Here is a 19,270-nt window from a genome sequence, read left to right as displayed (position 1 = left end):
AGCGAGCAAATGTAGATGGAGTAGCTTCACGCATGGTTCGGTGATTGCAGACAAAAACAAAAATTCCATTCCAAACTAAATGATGCCATTTGATACTGACTTGTTTCAAACCTTCAACACTTTCATTCAAATCACTTTCACTTACCAGCTTGAAAGTGCTGGCCCCTAATAATTAATTTAAACCCAGCCCATCATTCAACCTATTGTTTTCTTGTCTTGTCAATGTTGAAGTTCATTTGTCGACACAGAAAATGACATTACGTTACATGTCATTTAGCTCACCCTTTTATCCAAGGCGACTTTCAATGAGTGCATTTTAACCATAAGGGTACAAACCCATAAGAACAAGAAACAAGAAAGTGCAATTTCATCAAATAAGCCAAATTACTGTATTTTGTAGCTACTCATTGGCTGTATTGCTCATTTAATTGTGTTGTTTTTCCTACCTGTAGAAAAATGAATGCATTAATATATACAATGCATTAATAGATACATGCCTGGGCAGGTCATCGCATTTCTTTAGGCTTTAGACTATCGGGATATATTTTGAATGTCATCATCCCTGTAAAGGAGCTGAAATACAAAACTTTGTGGTGGATGTATTCCAACAAAACTCAAAAGTAAAATCATTGAATTATCTAAAATGATGCAAAAACAAAATCCCATCTAATGATCAGCGGCCGTAGGGAGCATGTTTACCGTGTTTGTTTTTTCTAAGCTTGACAACCACAATTACAGTTCTGTGTTGCTATTCCCACCCATTACCCTTGGAAACGGAAAGGCGTTCCACAGCTTGACACGCGGTGAAGGGGAAAAATGCAAGCCAGCCTCACGACAAAAAAACAAAAGACAGATACCTGGAGTGCAGGCAGCTGTGCTGGCTCTACTGCTTGGTAAAGCTTGATGAAAACAAAGGCGCACTTGACTACCAATCTACCACACTTGGGAAGGGGTGTAGATTTTGAATGAGCTTGATATCCACTGAATGAGAAATAAATGCCTCTCTTGAGTACCTGTCAGCAATGCGAGCCGAGCCGCAGCAGCAGCTGTGTTACGCTTCACTCAAACCTTTTTAGAGCATCTCTGGCTGAATACGGGGGATGTAGAGGTTATTGAATGAGCTCATCAAAAAGTGAACGCTCACATAAATACGCCACAGATTACATTTTCATTCGACACTTAAGACATTTAGCTGACAGTAATCAGGAGGAATTTGAAGCAGAGCAGAGTCACCCGCAAATAAAAAAAATCAGGATGTAGGGTTCATTGATTTCTTTACGATGCACTCAGATGGGATGCACGTGGCACTTTTTTAACCAAAAGTATGTTAAGGGTAAATGTGATATCCCCCACAAAACAACGTCAATTGACACAAAATGTTCTTGATCACAAAAACCTCTACCAAATCAGAATTGTACTTTATCCTGCATCAGTGTCAAGTTCCTGTGAGTCATTCAACAAGACCAAGATTGTACAGTCCTGTTAGCTACCACATGTGCAACACGCTCACAATGACAGTGCTAACACATTATTAAGCAAATAAAATGTTCACCTTCTTATTTCTGCATGTTAGTTAGTGCTAACCTTGCTAATAGGAGCTACAAACAAATTCAGGCTGATGGGAAAATGTATTTTGTAATAAAGATTTTAGATAACTTCTAATTGAGACCATGAAAGTGCTGTAAAAGTATTTTCCACAGCGCCAAATAGTATTCATTAACAGATGGAGTTGCCTGTAACAGTGCTATGAATGAAACCATAATCTACTGAACCTGCATGCCATCTATTTCATGCTTGGTGTCCCGACAAATACCCGTTTTAACTATAAAACTAAACTATAAAAGTTTTCCCTGACAAATAGTTTTTCAGTATTTTTAATAATGATAATAATATTTAGTATCTAATATTGTCTTCAGCGCTTACATTGTTGTCATCCTGTCCTTTCGCACTCGTTTTTACCCACACCCAATACAAAAAAAATACAAATACAACAGGCACCTGAATTCACCCTGATTTGTCTACATCAGTAAAGTGTCATTGTCAAGGTTGTTGCTATGCCGCTTTCAGCTCTTTCTGACACAACCTGTCAGCACGCTAACGGTTAGTTGTCATGCCAAAAAGAAAACCTGTCTTCGCTAAAGAGCTCCTTGAAGGCTTTCTCCTTCCCTCAAATACTAACTGTAAAAAGGTATTCGCAGCCGTACACTGTGGAGAAAAGCGCTAAAATGGCCAAACACAACATGCGTTACGCTCAAAGCTTCCGCTTCTGATGTTTAAAAAAATATCTTAACTGTATAACATTTATTCAAATCACGCAGCCATGTTGTGGTGGTCGTAGGAACCGTAACCAGCAGACGGTCCTCTAGGCTGAATGAAGTAAATGCGTTTCCATTACCTTAATCAAGACCTTATTTAAAGTCAAGCCACCACCTCTCCCGGGCTCTAACCAAGTCGCCTTGCACTTATTCAAACATTAACCGTAGCGGTTTGAGATCAATACACGGTGACATTTAAAGACACAGGGACCCTCGCTTGACATCAATTACTAAAACTGAACCTGAACATGAGCTGAGAGAGCAGAGAGGACTGTGTTTGCACCTACGTCTTGTCATGTGAAGGATTCTTCATACTAGAGTGCTGACACAGCACAAAGAATAAAGCGTTTTGTCGTTCATCTTCTTTTTCTCTTGTTATCTCTCGCTGCATTAAAATACCAGAGTATGCTGCTCTTCCTCTCCTCTCGTGTAGTAATCCTCATTTCACTACAGAGCTATTCTCCTTTCCTCCTTCTCTCCCTGTCCCTCCATATTTTACATACAGGTATATCCTCTTCCTCCTCCTCCTCTCCCTTATTAGTATTCATGACGGAGTGGCTAAATCTATCCCAAAGGAATGCTGTTGCATTTAGGAATGGTGCAGCACCACAGCCATCACATTCCATGCTAATTGTGATCATTATGATGAAAAATCATCCTTCCCTGAGTCTGTGTGTGTGTTTAATAGGACGTGTTTGTTTTATGGGCTTTGCTAGGATTAAATGCGGAACGTCAGATTTTAAATGTGGGCTATAACCTCACCTAACTATGCCCGTCATCACATCCGACACTGCAATTGTGTGGGTGAGTGTGTTTGTGTGTGCTTGTGTGTTTTTAACGCGGTTCCACAGATTGCATCATTAAACAAGTTTTCATCTTCAGAGTAAGTCTGCATGGACGACATGTTAGTACAGATCTCTACCACTGTTTCCAAAGCAAGATGTGTTAGTATCATGTTTACGATTTATTTTTATGTTTTCATTTATTGAAATTGCATTGTCTGAATGTTTGATCAATAAATTTAATGAATTCTGAACGATGGATTGCAAATCCAACTTGCTTGTGGATTTACTTTGTTTGGCTACCAATCCAAATGTCATTGAGCAAGATACCTGAAAGACAAATCAGTTTCTCAGCTTCAGATGTATTTTGAGAAGAATATAATAATTTAAGCGTAATTTAGCCTGCAAAATGTATGATCCACCTCTTTGGTTAAGGTTTAGTTTAAAGCCTAATGGCTGAAGGAAGGGAACGGTCGGAGTTATGTTTAAAACAAAACAATTGATGACCACCGCGTTGTCTTTACAAGATATTCTCTCGTTGCAAAACTGTTGTTTTTTGTCACGGAACGCACATCAAAGCCTAACAGGGCTTCGGGTGTTCTGGTCTCGTTTGGCTGACTGAGAGAGATGTCACAAATTATCCAGATCTATTGTGTATTGTTCACAATAAGCCTCCCTGCAGGCAATCTTGACCAGTCGGTGAAAGACGACAGGAAAAGAAGTACACACACACACAAACACACACTTGTTTCTTGTTCAAACACTGCTGACGAAGCAACATTGGTCTTTTTATTTTTTAACAGCTTGTTTATTGGCCTAAATGATGCTGACTATGCATCTTGCATCCAAAATGAAATATTTGTGACACAACATTTATACTCTTTTACAACAGACCTCTGTATCCATGTATTGTATTTGTTGTGTAATTTGTTCCATTGGGGCATCCACAATCTAACTGTTAAACTGCACTGAATGCTGGGTATTCTGTGTCCTATGCAACGTTCATTAAAGTATGCACGTATGCACGTTATCAGCCATGCGGTCTCCAGTCCGCTCTTTACTTTGTTGTATCAGTATTGCGTGTTATACAACAGTATTCAAGCCATGAAACAAAAAATGGCAAGAAAATGAAGGGATTTATTTTATTTTAGACAGTTGGATTAGTTGAATTAATCTTGTTTTTCCTTCATATTTTCAACCCATTATGTCAAGTATGGATGCTTCAAACTGCAAAGCACTTGGTGCCCTTTTTTCAGTCTTTTTTGGTTTTGGTAAAAGGTTTCAGCATTTAAATGCAAAGTGTTTTTTCAAAAAGAAAATTGACTTCCAATGTAGATTTAGTTTGTTGGTTACTCAACAGAAGTAAACTCCCTGTGCTTTATTGACCCATCCATCTTCAATATGTAGACTTTGTTTTTTTTATGTTGTTTCTTACTTATTTTTCTTTAGTAAACCAAAACCGAATAGAAAAAACCCATTGGCTTTTTATTGATAGAAGTATTTTAGATATGTATTATTCTATGTAGATTATCCACTCTCCACAGATAATGTAAAGCTAATAGGTTGACTGTCAGAAGGTACGTATTTGCGATGTTGTGTTCAACTGTTCAGACTGTGTGTTTCTGTGTTGCTGCATGTTTTTATCTTCTCAGAGGAAGTTCAGATCCCTCAGGCGACATTCAAATTATATCTTATATAATCTTGTCTTTTCTTAATATCGATATTCAAATATTAACTAATAATTAATAATATTAGCTGATCAACATAGTTCTTTTTAATCTTTTAATTTAATCATTATCCAATCTGACCTTTGACTCATATGATTTTGTATAAGCCGTCCCAAACAGACTGTAGCATTTCATACTTGATTTAAACATGGATTTAAAATGCAACACAGACTGGGTGATAATTTTCTTTCATTTCAAAAATATTGATTTCCCATATCAAAGTGTACATCTACGTTGCCTCTTACACTCTCAGAATTAATAAGGCATGTGGACATGTCTGACTTGAATAGATTAGCTCAATGGTTTTTGAGCTTTTAATGCCATGATTATTATGCCAATATGTGCATGACGAAACAAAATGCAGCCTTCAAGAAACAGAAACACTTGTCCCACTTCAGAGTCAAAAAGTCCAGTGTCAAAGAAAGGAGGAGGATTCAAACAGTCAGATCTACTTTAGTTTGATGCATTATTAATGTTTGTTTCAATGTTTTCACAATTCAGTCAATCCTGTACATCTAGCTGGCAGCAGAGTAGATAATTGGGGGATAGGGTGATAATCTTTCTTTCTTCTTTTTTTTCAATGCTCACGTCTCTTTTCTAGCTCTTTCTTTAGCTAATCTTTATTCATATACAGAATCCAGCTCTTTTGAGCCTATATGTCAAACAGGTTAACGGATAACTTTCCAGTTGAACTGAGAGGTTGGTATTTCTGGTTTACCATTTAGAAATGGTGCAGTTCCACAAAGGCATCTTCCAAAGCTGCATTTTAGACAATCATCTGATGTTGCACACATTGTATTTGACAGTATTCTGTGACAGTCATTATGTAGATCTGTGAGAGAATTTGCATGTCGTGTACACATTGTTGTCGAGATCCCCAATGTTCATGAAGACGTCCAATGAACACACCCTTTGTTGGTTAAACGCAGCAGTCGTAGGGGGGGAGATGTCTCTTGCGTCAGCTTTATTCAGCACCTTAATCCTAACACGACACACATCACTTGCACCGGTGCAGTTAGCTCAATGCAGCATGAGCAGCCAAGTGTGCTGAACCCGGCCTCACATCACCGTAGCTGCTATCAATTGAATGATTGATGATCTGGTCCTTCAGGCCCATTGGCTGGGTGACAGCGTCTGCGGGATACTTCATGTACAATAGTGACGAGGATGCCAAACAACAAGCCACACGATGGATATGAAATCATCTTACTAAGTATGATGAAAAATGTAGCCTGTTCACACGCCGTAGTGTGTGAATGTTGTGTGCGAGACAAATGCCTGGGTGTGTACTACATCATGATTTATGAGTTTACTCACCTAGGCAGTTGCCCCACAGTGCATTGTGCCTCGGACCACCTGAAGTGGATCTGTTTATTTACAGCCATTTTTGGCCTTGCAACCAGATGTGACTTGAGAGGGCGGAGTTAAGTACAACCGTATGCTCAATCGGCCGTTTTTAGGTAACCGAAAACAGGATTTTGTCATGTTGGCAACTAGTCAATCCCAAGGTAGCCACGTCCCAAAGCATACATCTTTCTCACCCTCTAAATGGGACCATAATTTGCTCAATGCTGTATTGACTTGAAACTAGCTACTGGGACTGAAACTGTTTACAATATTTACTGAGGTAATAAATCAAGTGAGAAGTTGGGTCATTTTTTCTTCTCGACTTCTCTAAACTCCGACTGCTTCTTGCCTCCAGAGGAGCAGCTCCCTGACGGCCATTACCGAGAATGCGATTCAAAGACACTTCCACATTGGCTTTGCTTTTCAGACCCAGAGGTTGCTGCCTGTACGATACCAACCATCTGTCTTTTGAGATTATGAGCCAGCTAAATGCTTTTTAGTTTTAATATGTTTCCAGGGTCCCTGGAAGCTCCATTAATTCATTTAGAAAGTTCATCTTTAGTTCAAGATGGTGTGCTCTTTTTTTTTTTTTGCTGTGAAAATTCAATAGTATTTTGAAAAGGCTACATGACCATGGAATTAATGATCTGGTTGAACTTGGGTGCATACTGTCATTTCTTGTTCTAACATTTTACATGCAACCTGTAATGCAATGTAAATAACTCAAGCACAATGCATAATTGAATGAATGCTTTATTTTAAATACAGTGCAGTGTGAGCCTACAGGCAACAAGCACCCGCAACTGACTTCACATTCAAACCTGAACTATCCAGGAATACATGCAAACACATAATATTATTAATATTATGGAATGCCTATGGGAAACATTACAATTTGAATGCACACACATAAACATAATTCCACAATAATGTGTATGTGTGTGCGGCCACTTTATCTTATCTTTTTTTTACCATGTGTCCGTGCAGCTCTGCAGCCTAAAAAATGAGCAAATTGAATGGCTGAGTAATCTTGGGAACTACAAAATGAGCAATGATGTTGCAGCTCAGGAGACGTTGGGGTCTTTTTTTGAATATATAAATTCAGTTTGAAAAGTAGTCAACACAAAAAAGGTTAAACGTTCTGACAGCTTAAATTTGACCGATGGCACTGCAGCATTTATTATTTAACTGTACGTGATCATGGATTTAAATATGAAATAAAAAGCTGCATCGATGCAAATTCCACACCCCTCGAAATGCCTGTATGACCAACAGCGTTTGAAATTTGTAGTCGTTTAACAAAACAATGGCTTCCTGATTTGCGACAGGAGACGGTAGCAGCCCCTCCTCTCTAGTTGACGACTTCCAGTTGCTGAGCATGTTTGACCAGCTTAACATCCCCTCTGTGTGTTGGATCAATACTTTAGCAAAGCAGACAAGCAGACGGCCCTGTCTCCTACAAAGTTACATTCCCAGACAACTCAACTCACATAACAGCAGTCTCCTGGATGAGAGAGAGCCCTGTGTTCATGGCAAGATATACGATTTGCAGGTTAGCAGCAGCGGCAGAAACTGCATGTCAACTTCCCTTGGTCCCTTTGGTCTGCTTGGAAGCTAAACACATTGTCTGCCCGTGTTTTTTTTTTTTTTTATCTCTCACTCCTCTGTCTTAAATAACTGCTAAGACTGGCTGCTTAAAGGATGAGTAGATACCTTACTCTATTGAACAAATCATAATGGTTCCTGGAAAAAGGGACACATTAGCCACGAATCCCTTCCCTGGTTGGTTTAAATGGGATTGGCAAACGCTCCTCCCGTGAACTACCTCCCTGTCACTTACAACCCAGGCTCCGAGGTGTGATGCGTGAGGTGGTAATGCGCGGTGATGCATTGTCGTTAGTCCCGAGCGTGTGTGCCTGCTAATCGCCCAATAATTGGATGTGATGGCGGGAACGTAGGTCGGGATGATGAATTGCCGGCAGCAGCAGGTTGGAGACGGACGCCCCAAGTGCCAAGTTGCTGAGTGTGTTTGGGTTTTCCTTGCTGGTCTTACACACACATACACACAAACGCGCAAAACTCCATCCCACGCATGACTTAAAGGCACACATTGGCGTGGTTCATACCCGCTTCGATATGAGTGCTACAGGAAAACTGCCACATTCAAACATAGCACATAGGAGAATATGTGAGATTGAGGGGAATAAGTGGAGCCTTAGGGGACAAACACACACACATACAGTCACTTGGGAGAGTAAAATTGGAGAGTCACATGGGAGAGGCATTGAAAGCGAGCTCATGAGGTGCAGGCGGGTAGCTATGCAGACCGCCGGGAGAAGCTCGCCTAATCTACTCTCAGTGGGAAGTGGTAGTCACACTGGTTCAGTCACTAAGGAGGGGGGGGGAAGGATTCTCCATTGTTCCTATGTTGTTACATGCACTTCATTGGCAGCACCCCCCCCCCCCCCCCCCCCTCCCCCACCCCTCGGGTGTCGTCCCGCAGAGTGGAGCTCTATAAAACTGATGAGAACGACACTTCCACTTAACGCAGACAATTTATCCAACTGAATCTTACAGAAACTTATCAGGCTCTCTTTCCCCCAACTGGAAAAGGTTGGGGGAAAGAGAGGAGAAGAATCTCCCCAAGGAAAAGTTAGGTCACTTATACATAGAATTTGCCTCAGAGCTACTCGCTTATGAGAGAACCCAATTTATCAGCGTGAACCGCACACAGTGCAAATGGAACATGGCTCACATGCTACCATTCACTTCGCTTCTCTTCTCTGTACTAATAACAAACAAACAAAATAAGAAGTCTACAGGTACTACAGCATTGGAAACATGAACATTTATGATACAAACATTTCATTGAGGAAGGGTAGAGTAGAAGTGAAAAAAGATAACCACTGGATTAATCTAGGTTGGAGTTTAGTTTAGTTGAACTGCACTATAACAACAGATGTGAGAAGGAAGACAAACTACAGTGAGATTAATAAAACACTATGAAACTTGATAAAACCAACTGATATACAATAACAAGAAAATATAACATATAGAAAAGTAATGAGGTTCTTGGTCAGCCAACCCCACTAAAGTTTGTTATGAAAACAAATTAGAAATTAAGATGTGTAACTGCATTCAGCAACAGCTGTGCAGACAGATAGCACTAACAGATCACATAGAGAAATGAAATGAGAGTGCAGTTTATTAAACTCGGATTATAAGAAAAAACAGTGAGGTGACTTCTCTACAAAGCAAATAGTTGATTGCTTCTATGATGTTCGACCGAGCGGGTGAGACCGGGTAGAGCTGGTAACTGCAAGGTTGGTGGTTCGAGTCCCAGCTGCCCCATGTCTTAAGTCAAAGTTTCCCTGAGCAAGGCACCTAACCCCTAATTGCTCCCTGGGCAAAATGTAAAAGCCATGGGTTTAAAGTGTAATGTAAGTCGCTTTGGATAAAAGCGTCAGCTAAATGACCTGTAATGTAACTTTCATACATATTGTATTTAAGGAGTCACACTCCAAATCCACTGAGCTGGGAAGTGTAAGACATTGAAAACTGTTGTGTGTAATTATATATAATCCCAAAATGCCTGTCAGTGTCAGATTGGTCCAATGGGTCCTTTTTCCTTTTCTTTCGTTCAGTTGGAATAAAACCAAATAAACGTGAATTTTCAATACATCTTATTCATTTCATACATTTTCATGATACACAGCCTTAATTGGATTAATGTTGGATTTGCACCACTGCAGAAAAGGTATCATCCTCCCTCTGAAGAGAAAGTAACATGCAATCTCGGGGTTTTCACTGTGAATGTGTTCCGCTGTTTCAGATGTGCTTGCTCGCTGTCATGGACTTCAAAATGTAAAATAATTCAGTAGCCTCAGGAAGAGATTTCCAATAGAGTACATTTTACAAATGATAGGAGAGGAGATATCCCTAAAGCCCAGGCAGACCCCAGTGTTCCTGCTGCTTTCGCACCTCTTCCCCTGGAGGGACACCGGTTCAAAAGCTCCCCTTCTTGCAACCTGGAAAACTTTAGCGACCTCTTGATAGGGACTTCTCGGATCCTCTGTTTTGGAAGAAACAACAAAAAAGTCATTCCCCTCGTCATAGATTTTATCCATTTATTGAAACACAATGGAAATACAGTTGTAATTGGAGATGGTGGTTCCACTTTAAATGCTTCCTCGATAAGCCAACCAAGAACCAAACAGGGAGCACCATGCAGCAGTATGTTCTCTAATGGGTTAGAAAGGATCTGTAAGGAGGACGTGGTGTTTAAAAGAACCTCCTTGAGGTGACAGAAGGCGATAACTCAATCGGCTGGCTGTCAGCTGGTCACAGCTGGCGGGCATGTGACTTCCGTGTGCCGCATGAGCTCATGTGACACTTCATCAATGTTTCATTTGAAGGGTTTTTTTTGTTTAAAGAAAAAAAAGAAGTTATTCATGCAGGCCGTCGTGTTCTCTCGCGGAAAGACTTGTCGGCCGATATGAATCTTTCCTAAAAAAAAAAAAACTCCACGCGTTAGCATAGACATGTGCTCTTTTCCAGCAAATGTCGATCAGATATGAAACCGGTAGAATCCTGACACGAAGCTTAACCGCATCATACTGACGGTGATACGTGCTCCGTCCGGAATCGGAGGGGAGATTCTCGCTGGAGCTTTCCACGGCTCAACCAGGATTAGAGGGGCAGGTTCCATCATCCAGCTACAAAGACTTGTATATGACTGGGCTTTGGAAAGGCTGATACAGATATTGGTGGTGTGATGCTGCCGACAGTGAACATTCCGCATATTCTTAAATCTGCGCTGAAATATACATTTCATATTAACAATGGATCAAATGACCGTGAGTAACGTGAAAGATGTCGTTCCCACTGCCGGAATTATCATCCGACTGTAATTCACTGTGGTTTTTACAGTGAGACGGCTTTGATAACCCTACTCCACACTACCCGTCCCCCAACAACAGACGAAGCTAGCCAACCACGTGGCACATAGTGAGACCAACCAGAGCTAATAAACTTCACCAGCTTGCTAGAAACATAACTTAATAGTAGCTCAATAGTGATGTCGGTATTTGCTGGAGGAGGAAATAAGCAGCTGTTTATTTATAATTTTAATAGACGATGATGATATGATTTTATATCAATGTCAAGTGGCTTAAAGAAATCTGTTCTTGCAGGTTTAATGCCTTGGTCAAATGTGCAGAGACAATAAAATGTTATGAATATTGTTTGTTTGTTGTTTGTTTTGTGCTCCTTTCTGTCAATTCATTTAATTCAAACACATTTCATTGCGAATGTTCCCAAACAGGTTTAACTTGTGAGGTGGCACAATGTCCTTTCTTTTTATTGTTTACAGCTTGGAACTGTAGGTGGTTGAAAGAAATCAAGAAAGCGACATTGTTTTTAAGCAGCAGAATAGTTCACTTCATTTTTGAAGAAAAAAACAGGAGAGAAAAAACAGATAATGGGAACGGAAATACAAGAGCACTTAGAGTTCATGAGCATTACTGCATGTTCCTTTCTGATTCTTGAGTGTACTTAAAATGCAAATCACCACACCAAAGCGTTTTCTTCCATCCCTGTAGGAGAACAAATATTCTTCCTGTATGTTTTGTCTTCTTCCCCTGACATGAAGTCAGGACACTTATGTTAATATTATCAAGTTCAGCGATTAACAGTTAACAGCAGCTGTAGCGTGGCCATCAACATAGACAGTTTCACAGCAAAACGTGTAATAGCTACGTTGTGGACCGAAGTGTTATTCTCACACTTTTTGGGGAGAAAGCCTGACAATACAACGTGTGATTTGCAACTAGGTCACGTGACTATCAACGTTCCCTCAGCTCAAAAAAAAGAAAATGGCTGACTGTCAGTCTATTATCTGGGAAAAACACAATATTTTAAGAAAGCATTGGCATTTGTATGCATTTCGATGGCATTTCAAGCGAGAAGTATGCGTTATATTTTCATAATCTTCTATCAGAGAATGTAGAAGACCTTTCGTTTTGGGGAGAAAGCGTGAGAATACCATGTTCAACAACCTAGCTATTACACGTTTTGCTGTGAGAATGTGTGTGCATGTTGTTTTGTTTTATTCCTGGAACCCTCTTAAAGAAAGTGAAGAAAGTGTAAAGATGCAGAAGCACTCGGATAGAAATGTATGATCCTATACGAGACCCTATTAAACGTCCTATAATGCTGGCCCCTTGTTATTTTGTTGCAGTAATGGGGCCCCTTCTTCCAGCCTCCTGCAGCTCCAAATTAGAATATTTCTTCTCTGCTCTTTTTAAAGAATTTCAAAATAATTCGATTTCTGTCAGGAACGAGGGGAATAGATTGCAGGGGAGCAGCTACAAGTCTCAACCCAATTAGTGACCTCGTTCACTGAGCACATCTCTCCCCCCCCCTCCCCCGTCCTCCTCCTCCTCCTCTGCTCTTCGTCACACTTTCTATTCACTACAGTCCTTCATACCCCTCCGCTCGCTTATCCCTTCCTTTCTTCTCTGCCGGACTTTCTATTCTCCCACTCCTCTCCTCTCTCTTGTTTCTCTCCTTTTCTCTATCTGCACAAATAAGTCAATTTTGCCCCGGGGATGAGACGACGATGGTTAAATCAGATAGGGGCGAGGTTAAATTTGGACTGTGGCGAGAGAGGTTTGGAGTTAGAGGGGGAGAGGGGCATCAAACAGCTGGGTGATGACTACATGGCCTATTTTACATCAGCAAATTGGCTGAAAGTGGATTCCAAGGGCGCATTGAGCCGACAATATTAGCAATATTAGTTTAACAAATATCTCATACTGATACGGAGATTCCTCTCTAATTACCATTTGCACACATGGATAATAATAACAGTGAAGTGCGATGATGAGATCGTGGAAAGAAAACTCGAGATTGATATGTGACCTTCAGCCAGAATTTTCTCAATATAAAACAATTATTTTTACACCGTCAAAAGGACCAAAAATCATTACACCCATCAACGGACACTGCTTGCTATCATTTAGACGACAGCTCATCAATCAACTCACAGAATGGAGCAAATAAAGCTCTTAGCTCTTTGCTGTTTGAGTCAACTACGCAAATAATCATGTATGAGCGTCGCGGTATTTTAATTTTGGACTGTTGTTGGTGAAGGGTGTGTTTGTGTGTGTAAGGACGCAGGGCAGGAGGGGCCGTGGCAGTCTTGGCAAAACTCGAATCGCACAGCTTTGAGCTGAGACAGAGACCCTTACTCTCGACTGAGACCAGATTCTTCAGCAGCTTTCACTCTGCAGTAAGTGTACCAAAGCCTGCCTCATTGAGGAGTCTGTCAGGATTGACAGACAGTGCTGTACTGTTGACGTCCAATGAACTGCTGACGATGGATAACGTGTAAACAAAAAATCCAAAAGATCCTTAGAAGGAAAGGTGTATTCAAATACTGTGGTTCAGTGCAACCATTTAATAAATGAAACACATATATGTCATGGGGGTTTACAGAGGATAAGCGACATGCAACAATGCTAAAACTATTCAAATTATTACTCGGCTATGTGTGATTTGTTGTGCCCTGTATTGTTACAAGTGATAACTGCCCTCCATAAGAAGTAGATAACTCCACCAGCTGATTTTCCTTCTTGTGATCCACAACACAGGTTATAACCACCGGTTTTCAGAGTAATTTCAGAGGCAGCACGGCGTCTCTCCGCCGCTGCCGTCCGGCGCCAACAACTCATCGATCAATCGCAGGGGGAGAAGAGAGGAGGCAGGCGGACGGATTGTCTGCTCCCGCAGAGCAGAATTCATTGCAGCTTGATAAGAATGACATCTTGTTGCTATACCGCTTTGAAGGCCTCGTGTGTTTATCTGCTTTCGACCGCCGCATCCAAAGTAGCTTATAAATTTAAGATCAACCATGCATTATTTACACACAGAAGTTCTCAGTTTCAGAGGAGTTGCATTAGTATGGATGATGATAGATAGATACCTGGCACCACTGACATCAGCAGCAGTGTATCCGCCTTCGGGCTGGTCACGCTGTCAAAAAGTCTAGTTTCTAAATTGCTGGTGTTGAGAGTTTTATTCGGTACGTTGGAGGACGAGTAAAACCCCAAATACAGCTTTTCATTTCTGAGTTAACTTAAGATCTGCAGAAGGATACAACAGGGATTTCTTTCCTTGGACTGAGCCTTGAAAGTGCGTTTACCCTCCGCTACATCTCCACAAAGGACTATTTGTTCCTCCACACCAAGAACAATGTGACACCACTGGGGGGAAATGTTGTTTCTCTCCTGTGTTCTCTCTGAAAAGCCAATTTTGACAAAATGACGCTGGAAAGAATGGCGGTTGTCAAAAACCGTTGCTGCAACGAGACCCACAGTTTAATATTGGAATGGCACACATTTCATCCCAGATTTAATTTTCCTGCCTGAATCGTAGAGTGAGAAAGTAATCACACCAATGCGTGTCATTATTTTAGACCTGTTGTCATTCGGGAATTACAATTTCAATATGGCTGCGTGCGTCTGTCATCCCCAGATTAGACTTTCCATCACTGCTTCTCTCCGGCAGCAGGTGAAGTATAGGTAGTACATCACGTGACTTACAAAGCTTTCGGTCTGAATTGTTTTTCTGTCTGTCACGTCTGTGATTTGTATGCACCTGGCAGCTATTTGCATTAACTAAATGGTCAGTGATGTATGTTATGTAAATGTTTGAGAAAATGCTCAACATTCGTTTCCACATTCCACATTCAAATCACGGCGAGAAGATGATTTATTCAGTTTGAAGATAGGGGCAAGCACTCATCAGTAACTGTAATAGCACAGAACAAGTGCAAGAGTGATTTTTTTCCCCCACTCTCTCCCTAATAAAACTCCAGTATTAGTGAACTAATTCCAACCTCTATTTAAGTAGAAATTGCATGTCTCATGCGTATATTCCACATTGTTATTAGTCACCAACGGAGACAATCAAAATGATTGCAATTCATCTCTGACAGTCGCACACAAGCTAACAAATATTGCAGATCTCATCAGTAAGGCTACGTGTGCATTCACGCAGGTGGGCATATGCAGGTGGATTGAGGCTTTGGTTTTTATGTCCATTTGTTAAGCCCATGAATAACAATAAGTGGAGATGAGAGGAGGTTTTTCACGGTAGTCAACTGTATATTGTGAGGAGGGCAGCTGGCTACACCTCTGCATCAGTAAGGCCAAGGTTTTTTCCGTTAGAATTGTGAGTAAGCAATTCATTTGATACACAGTACATGAGTTATGAAGACGTGGGGATGAAAAAGATCATTCTGGTGCTCACATTTCAGCGGCTTCTTTTTCGATGTGATTAGAAGTTAAGTCCTTTGGGTGAAGCCACCCGCCTTGATCCTTTCATGTGACCAAACACATGACGTCAGAAGGTAAGCCGATGAGGAATGTCGGTAAAGCCCCACGGTTTATGATATTTTACTTAGTGTCAACAAATGCCCATAAAGGACTGAAATCAACAACGTATTATTATCTAAGGATTATTATGTTTCTCCATATTTTCCTGCCAGTGAATGGATTTCAGACCAAAGCCTATTATTTTCTTGAAGGTGTAATTAAAAAAAACATATTCTGTGGTTATTACCTTCACGTCACTTACACAGGAGTTAATGGTGTATTTGTTGGGGACTATTTACTGATGTGAATGTGATTTGCTAAAAATCCAGTCATAAAGTAGTTCTATGTGGGATAAACTGAAATAAACTACACTGCCCATGTTCATTGTATCAAGCGATGGCATTGCGGGTTAATGCACCACTTTCGTCCAGACTGAAGTTTCCCAATAACTATGTATTGCCAGGAAGTTAGGTACAAACGTCAATGGTCCCAGTGGAGGAATCGAAAACATTGACCCCATCTTAACATTTGTGGGTTAAGAGTCAAACGTCTTTGCACTCTGGCTGGCGAAGGAGCTCGGACATTCATGCTCCCGAGAGAATGATTTTCAAAAGCCATCAATGGATCAACATTTAAAATGTTTCCATTTTTTGGTTTGAGACTTGCAAAATAGCACTATTAATGTGGTGCTGCTGTCAGTGTCATACTTTTATATTATAGAATGTTATTTATGTGAACTGGGAGGCAGTGCGATGTCAACTGAGTCAGTCTTAGAAAATATATCATCCCTGTACGGAATAACTTTCAAAAAAGATGCCTGTAATTTGTTTGTAAGATCTTTATTTGAAAACTGGTAAATGTAGTAAAAAAAAATAAAACTATATACTTGCATATAATAAAAAAAACTCAAGTTAAGTAAAGGTACTTCAAAACTACTGTGGCCTATTTAAGTATAGCACTTATAATACAGTAGTGATACTGTTTTTTTTACACAACCGGCTTTTGTGGATAATTAGCAACTGTAAGCATGCTTTAATGATATATCAAGACGGTGAACATGGTAAACATTATTCCTGCATGGCATCATCATGTTTAGCACTCGACTCATTTAGATTTTGGGTGCAGCTATGGGCGAAAAAATGGGCTAATAAACAAGGTTATTTCATTGTTGGTTTTACAGTAAAGAAAAAAACATCTTTAAAAGGTATGAGATCCAGAATCAGGTATATTGTTCCTTCTCTATGAGCCTTTGGTGCAACAGGGAGCTGTTATCGCTGCTGTCACAGGCTTTATACCCAGCCGTCAAGAGGCCACGCCCCCCCCAGGATTTCCACCACTCACAGGACAGAAAGTGATTAGCTCATCGCGACTGTCAGTCACGCCTATCTACCGTTGCTTCCTGTGTGAGCCGGGAGGAATCGGTGTGTCGAGTCTCCGGTATGGGCAGGCGCCTCACTCCTCAACTTTTAACCGGAGATTTTAGTTTTTACCACAGTGAGGTTGCGTTTGGCACTATTTATACCACCTGAAAAATGGATTGCTGAATGGAATAACCCGACAGTGAGTCCGCAGTGAGCGCATTCGACCGTTTTGAATTCATTTTCTTTTTTGTTGTTCGAGTTGTTGAAGGAAGAGGGGAAAATGCCAGTTGCAACTCTTCTGCCTTTCACCGCGACCCCGAATAGGAAGTCTGTCAGCCCGACCTCTTTCAGGTTGACAGAGAAATTCATATTATTACTAGTGTTTAGCGCTTTTATAACCCTATGTTTCGGGGCCATCTTTTTCCTACCGGACTCGTCCAAGCTGCTTAGCGGAGTTTTCTTTCATTCCCCCGCGGTGGAGACCAACACCCGCCCCGGTTCGGACAGCAGCGACCCAGCTTCGGCAAACGACGAGAGGGTCCTGGCCAAAATCCGAAAAGACCACGAAAAAGCCCTGTTAGAGGCCAAGGATACTTTGCAGAAACGTCCCGACGAGATAAAACAAGACATTTTAAATGAGAAGGAGAAAGTTGCGAAAGAGAATACGGGTCAAGGTGGGAACGATTTACCTTTCGTCGAGTATCACCGCCCGCCCGGGGCGACCGGACACGAGCCCCAGGACCCCGAGACCAAGGAGAAACGGGCCAAGATCAAAGAGGTAAGGATCTGTTGAGCGCTTCGCTCTGCGGAGGAAAAACGTCCCACCAAACTCCACCCAAAAAACAGTCATTTTTAACAAATCTCCTCGTGCTCAATGCAGTTAATCGATGTGTTAAAACGTGACTAGACGTCTAACACGAGCGTCCATATTCTGTTCACAATTCGGCGCCTACTTGGCACATCAAAGAAAACCAACGTGAATGAAATTTGAACTTTCACGTAATGTTTGCTTGTTATCTCTAAAAGTCCTCCTCTCCGCCAATGAGTGCACACCAAGTATACAACTCGTGTCGCCGTTGCTGATCTGTAGCCGAAATGTGCGCAACCTCTCGCGGTGTCTGAATATCTAACATGCTGTTATTCTCCACCTACACCTGCCGGTGCTTTCGGCAGATCCGTTTTATGCGGCTTTTTCAAACGGAATCCGAGGTGGCGGTTTTGACATTAAACCGCACTCAGTTCCGGTGGAAACGGGTATGAATGCGTGCACGATCCTCCGCGCTGCTGTACCTGTCTTTCTAGTTCCCGGTGTCGGGACGACACGGGCGCTGCTCCGATCGGGGACTGTCGCGATCAGGAATGTGGAAGACGCAACACATCGTTCAGCTCCTTTTTCTTTTAGCTTCCCACAGATGTTAATGAGGAGTTCAAACGGAACTCCACAGTTGGTTACCTGAAAGTAGCGGAATTTATTGTAATTCATGCTCCCTCCAGTAACCCTGACCCACTGTTATAATGATTCCGACATCAACATAGCCACTGAATGTCATAATTGAAACTCATATCTATTCACAAAGATAGTGTCACTGTGGCCATATCTATTCACAAAGATAGTGTCACTGTGGCCTTTTTTTAATCAATAGCTTTTGTGCTGCCTGATGGCCCATCATTCCACATTGATGGAAGCAAAATGGAAGGCTTGTAGCCTGCAGTGGGGTGGAACCCCCCCTCACACACACACACACCAACAGGTATCATGTCTTGCTTTATTGTGTTGCCTCACTGCACAGTGTGTGAGTGTGTGGTCTCCGAGGTGGTTTCAGGCGGCTGCCGAGGATGTTCGGTGGCGCTGCCGAGTGATCTGTGGCGTGATCTCAGCTCTCTCATATCAAAATATCCTCACTGACAGTTTTAATCATAGATGGAGAGGGCATTAAAGATCTCAAGTGTCATTTTGGAGAGAGGGGGGGGGAAGAGTTTTTCCCTCAGGCACTTTTGGAGAACGGTTCCCGTAGATCTGCGCGGCGAGGTGATTTCCATTTACTCATTCAGGTGGTTAAGTGCTAGACTCACGCAGAGGACCATTGAGGGAGCGAGCAGATAAAGGGCTGGTGTCCTGAATGTGCAGGCACGGCTTCTGTCAGACCTCTGGACAGCGGCGTTTTGCCTTTTTTCAATGAAAATCATTAGCAAATGAGATAACTCCCGGTGAGTGTTGCCCAGAACTGATAGAACTTCCCAGAACAGCCTCCATTGTGTCTCCGCTGAATACTGACAAAAAATGGATCACACGATAGACTGTATCGATATATTGCTCCGGTGTCCCTCTGGCTCCAAAAACCGTCCCGAGACCTCCTCCTG

The 19,270-nt window shown here is 41.6% G+C and overlaps 1 protein-coding gene across 1 annotated transcript in view; it reads left to right on the top strand.

The window, feature by feature from the left end:
• Nucleotides 1–16,657: 16,657 nt before the first annotated feature.
• Nucleotides 16,658–19,270, top strand: part of man1a1 (mannosidase, alpha, class 1A, member 1) — a 93,339-nt gene continuing 90,726 nt past the window's right edge. Inside the window, exon 1 of the mRNA XM_040160450.2 lies at nt 16,658–17,687. Coding sequence (XP_040016384.1) covers nt 17,190–17,687 — 498 coding nt within the window. The 5' untranslated portion in view covers nt 16,658–17,189. The remainder of the gene's footprint in view (nt 17,688–19,270) is intronic.

Source organism: Gasterosteus aculeatus, chromosome 18 (genome assembly GCF_964276395.1).
Source record: "Gasterosteus aculeatus chromosome 18, fGasAcu3.hap1.1, whole genome shotgun sequence".
NCBI classification, from domain to species: domain Eukaryota; kingdom Metazoa; phylum Chordata; class Actinopteri; order Perciformes; family Gasterosteidae; genus Gasterosteus; species Gasterosteus aculeatus.
The sequence above is the reverse complement of the archived record's forward strand: the minus strand, read 5'-3'. Positions and strand labels throughout refer to the sequence as shown.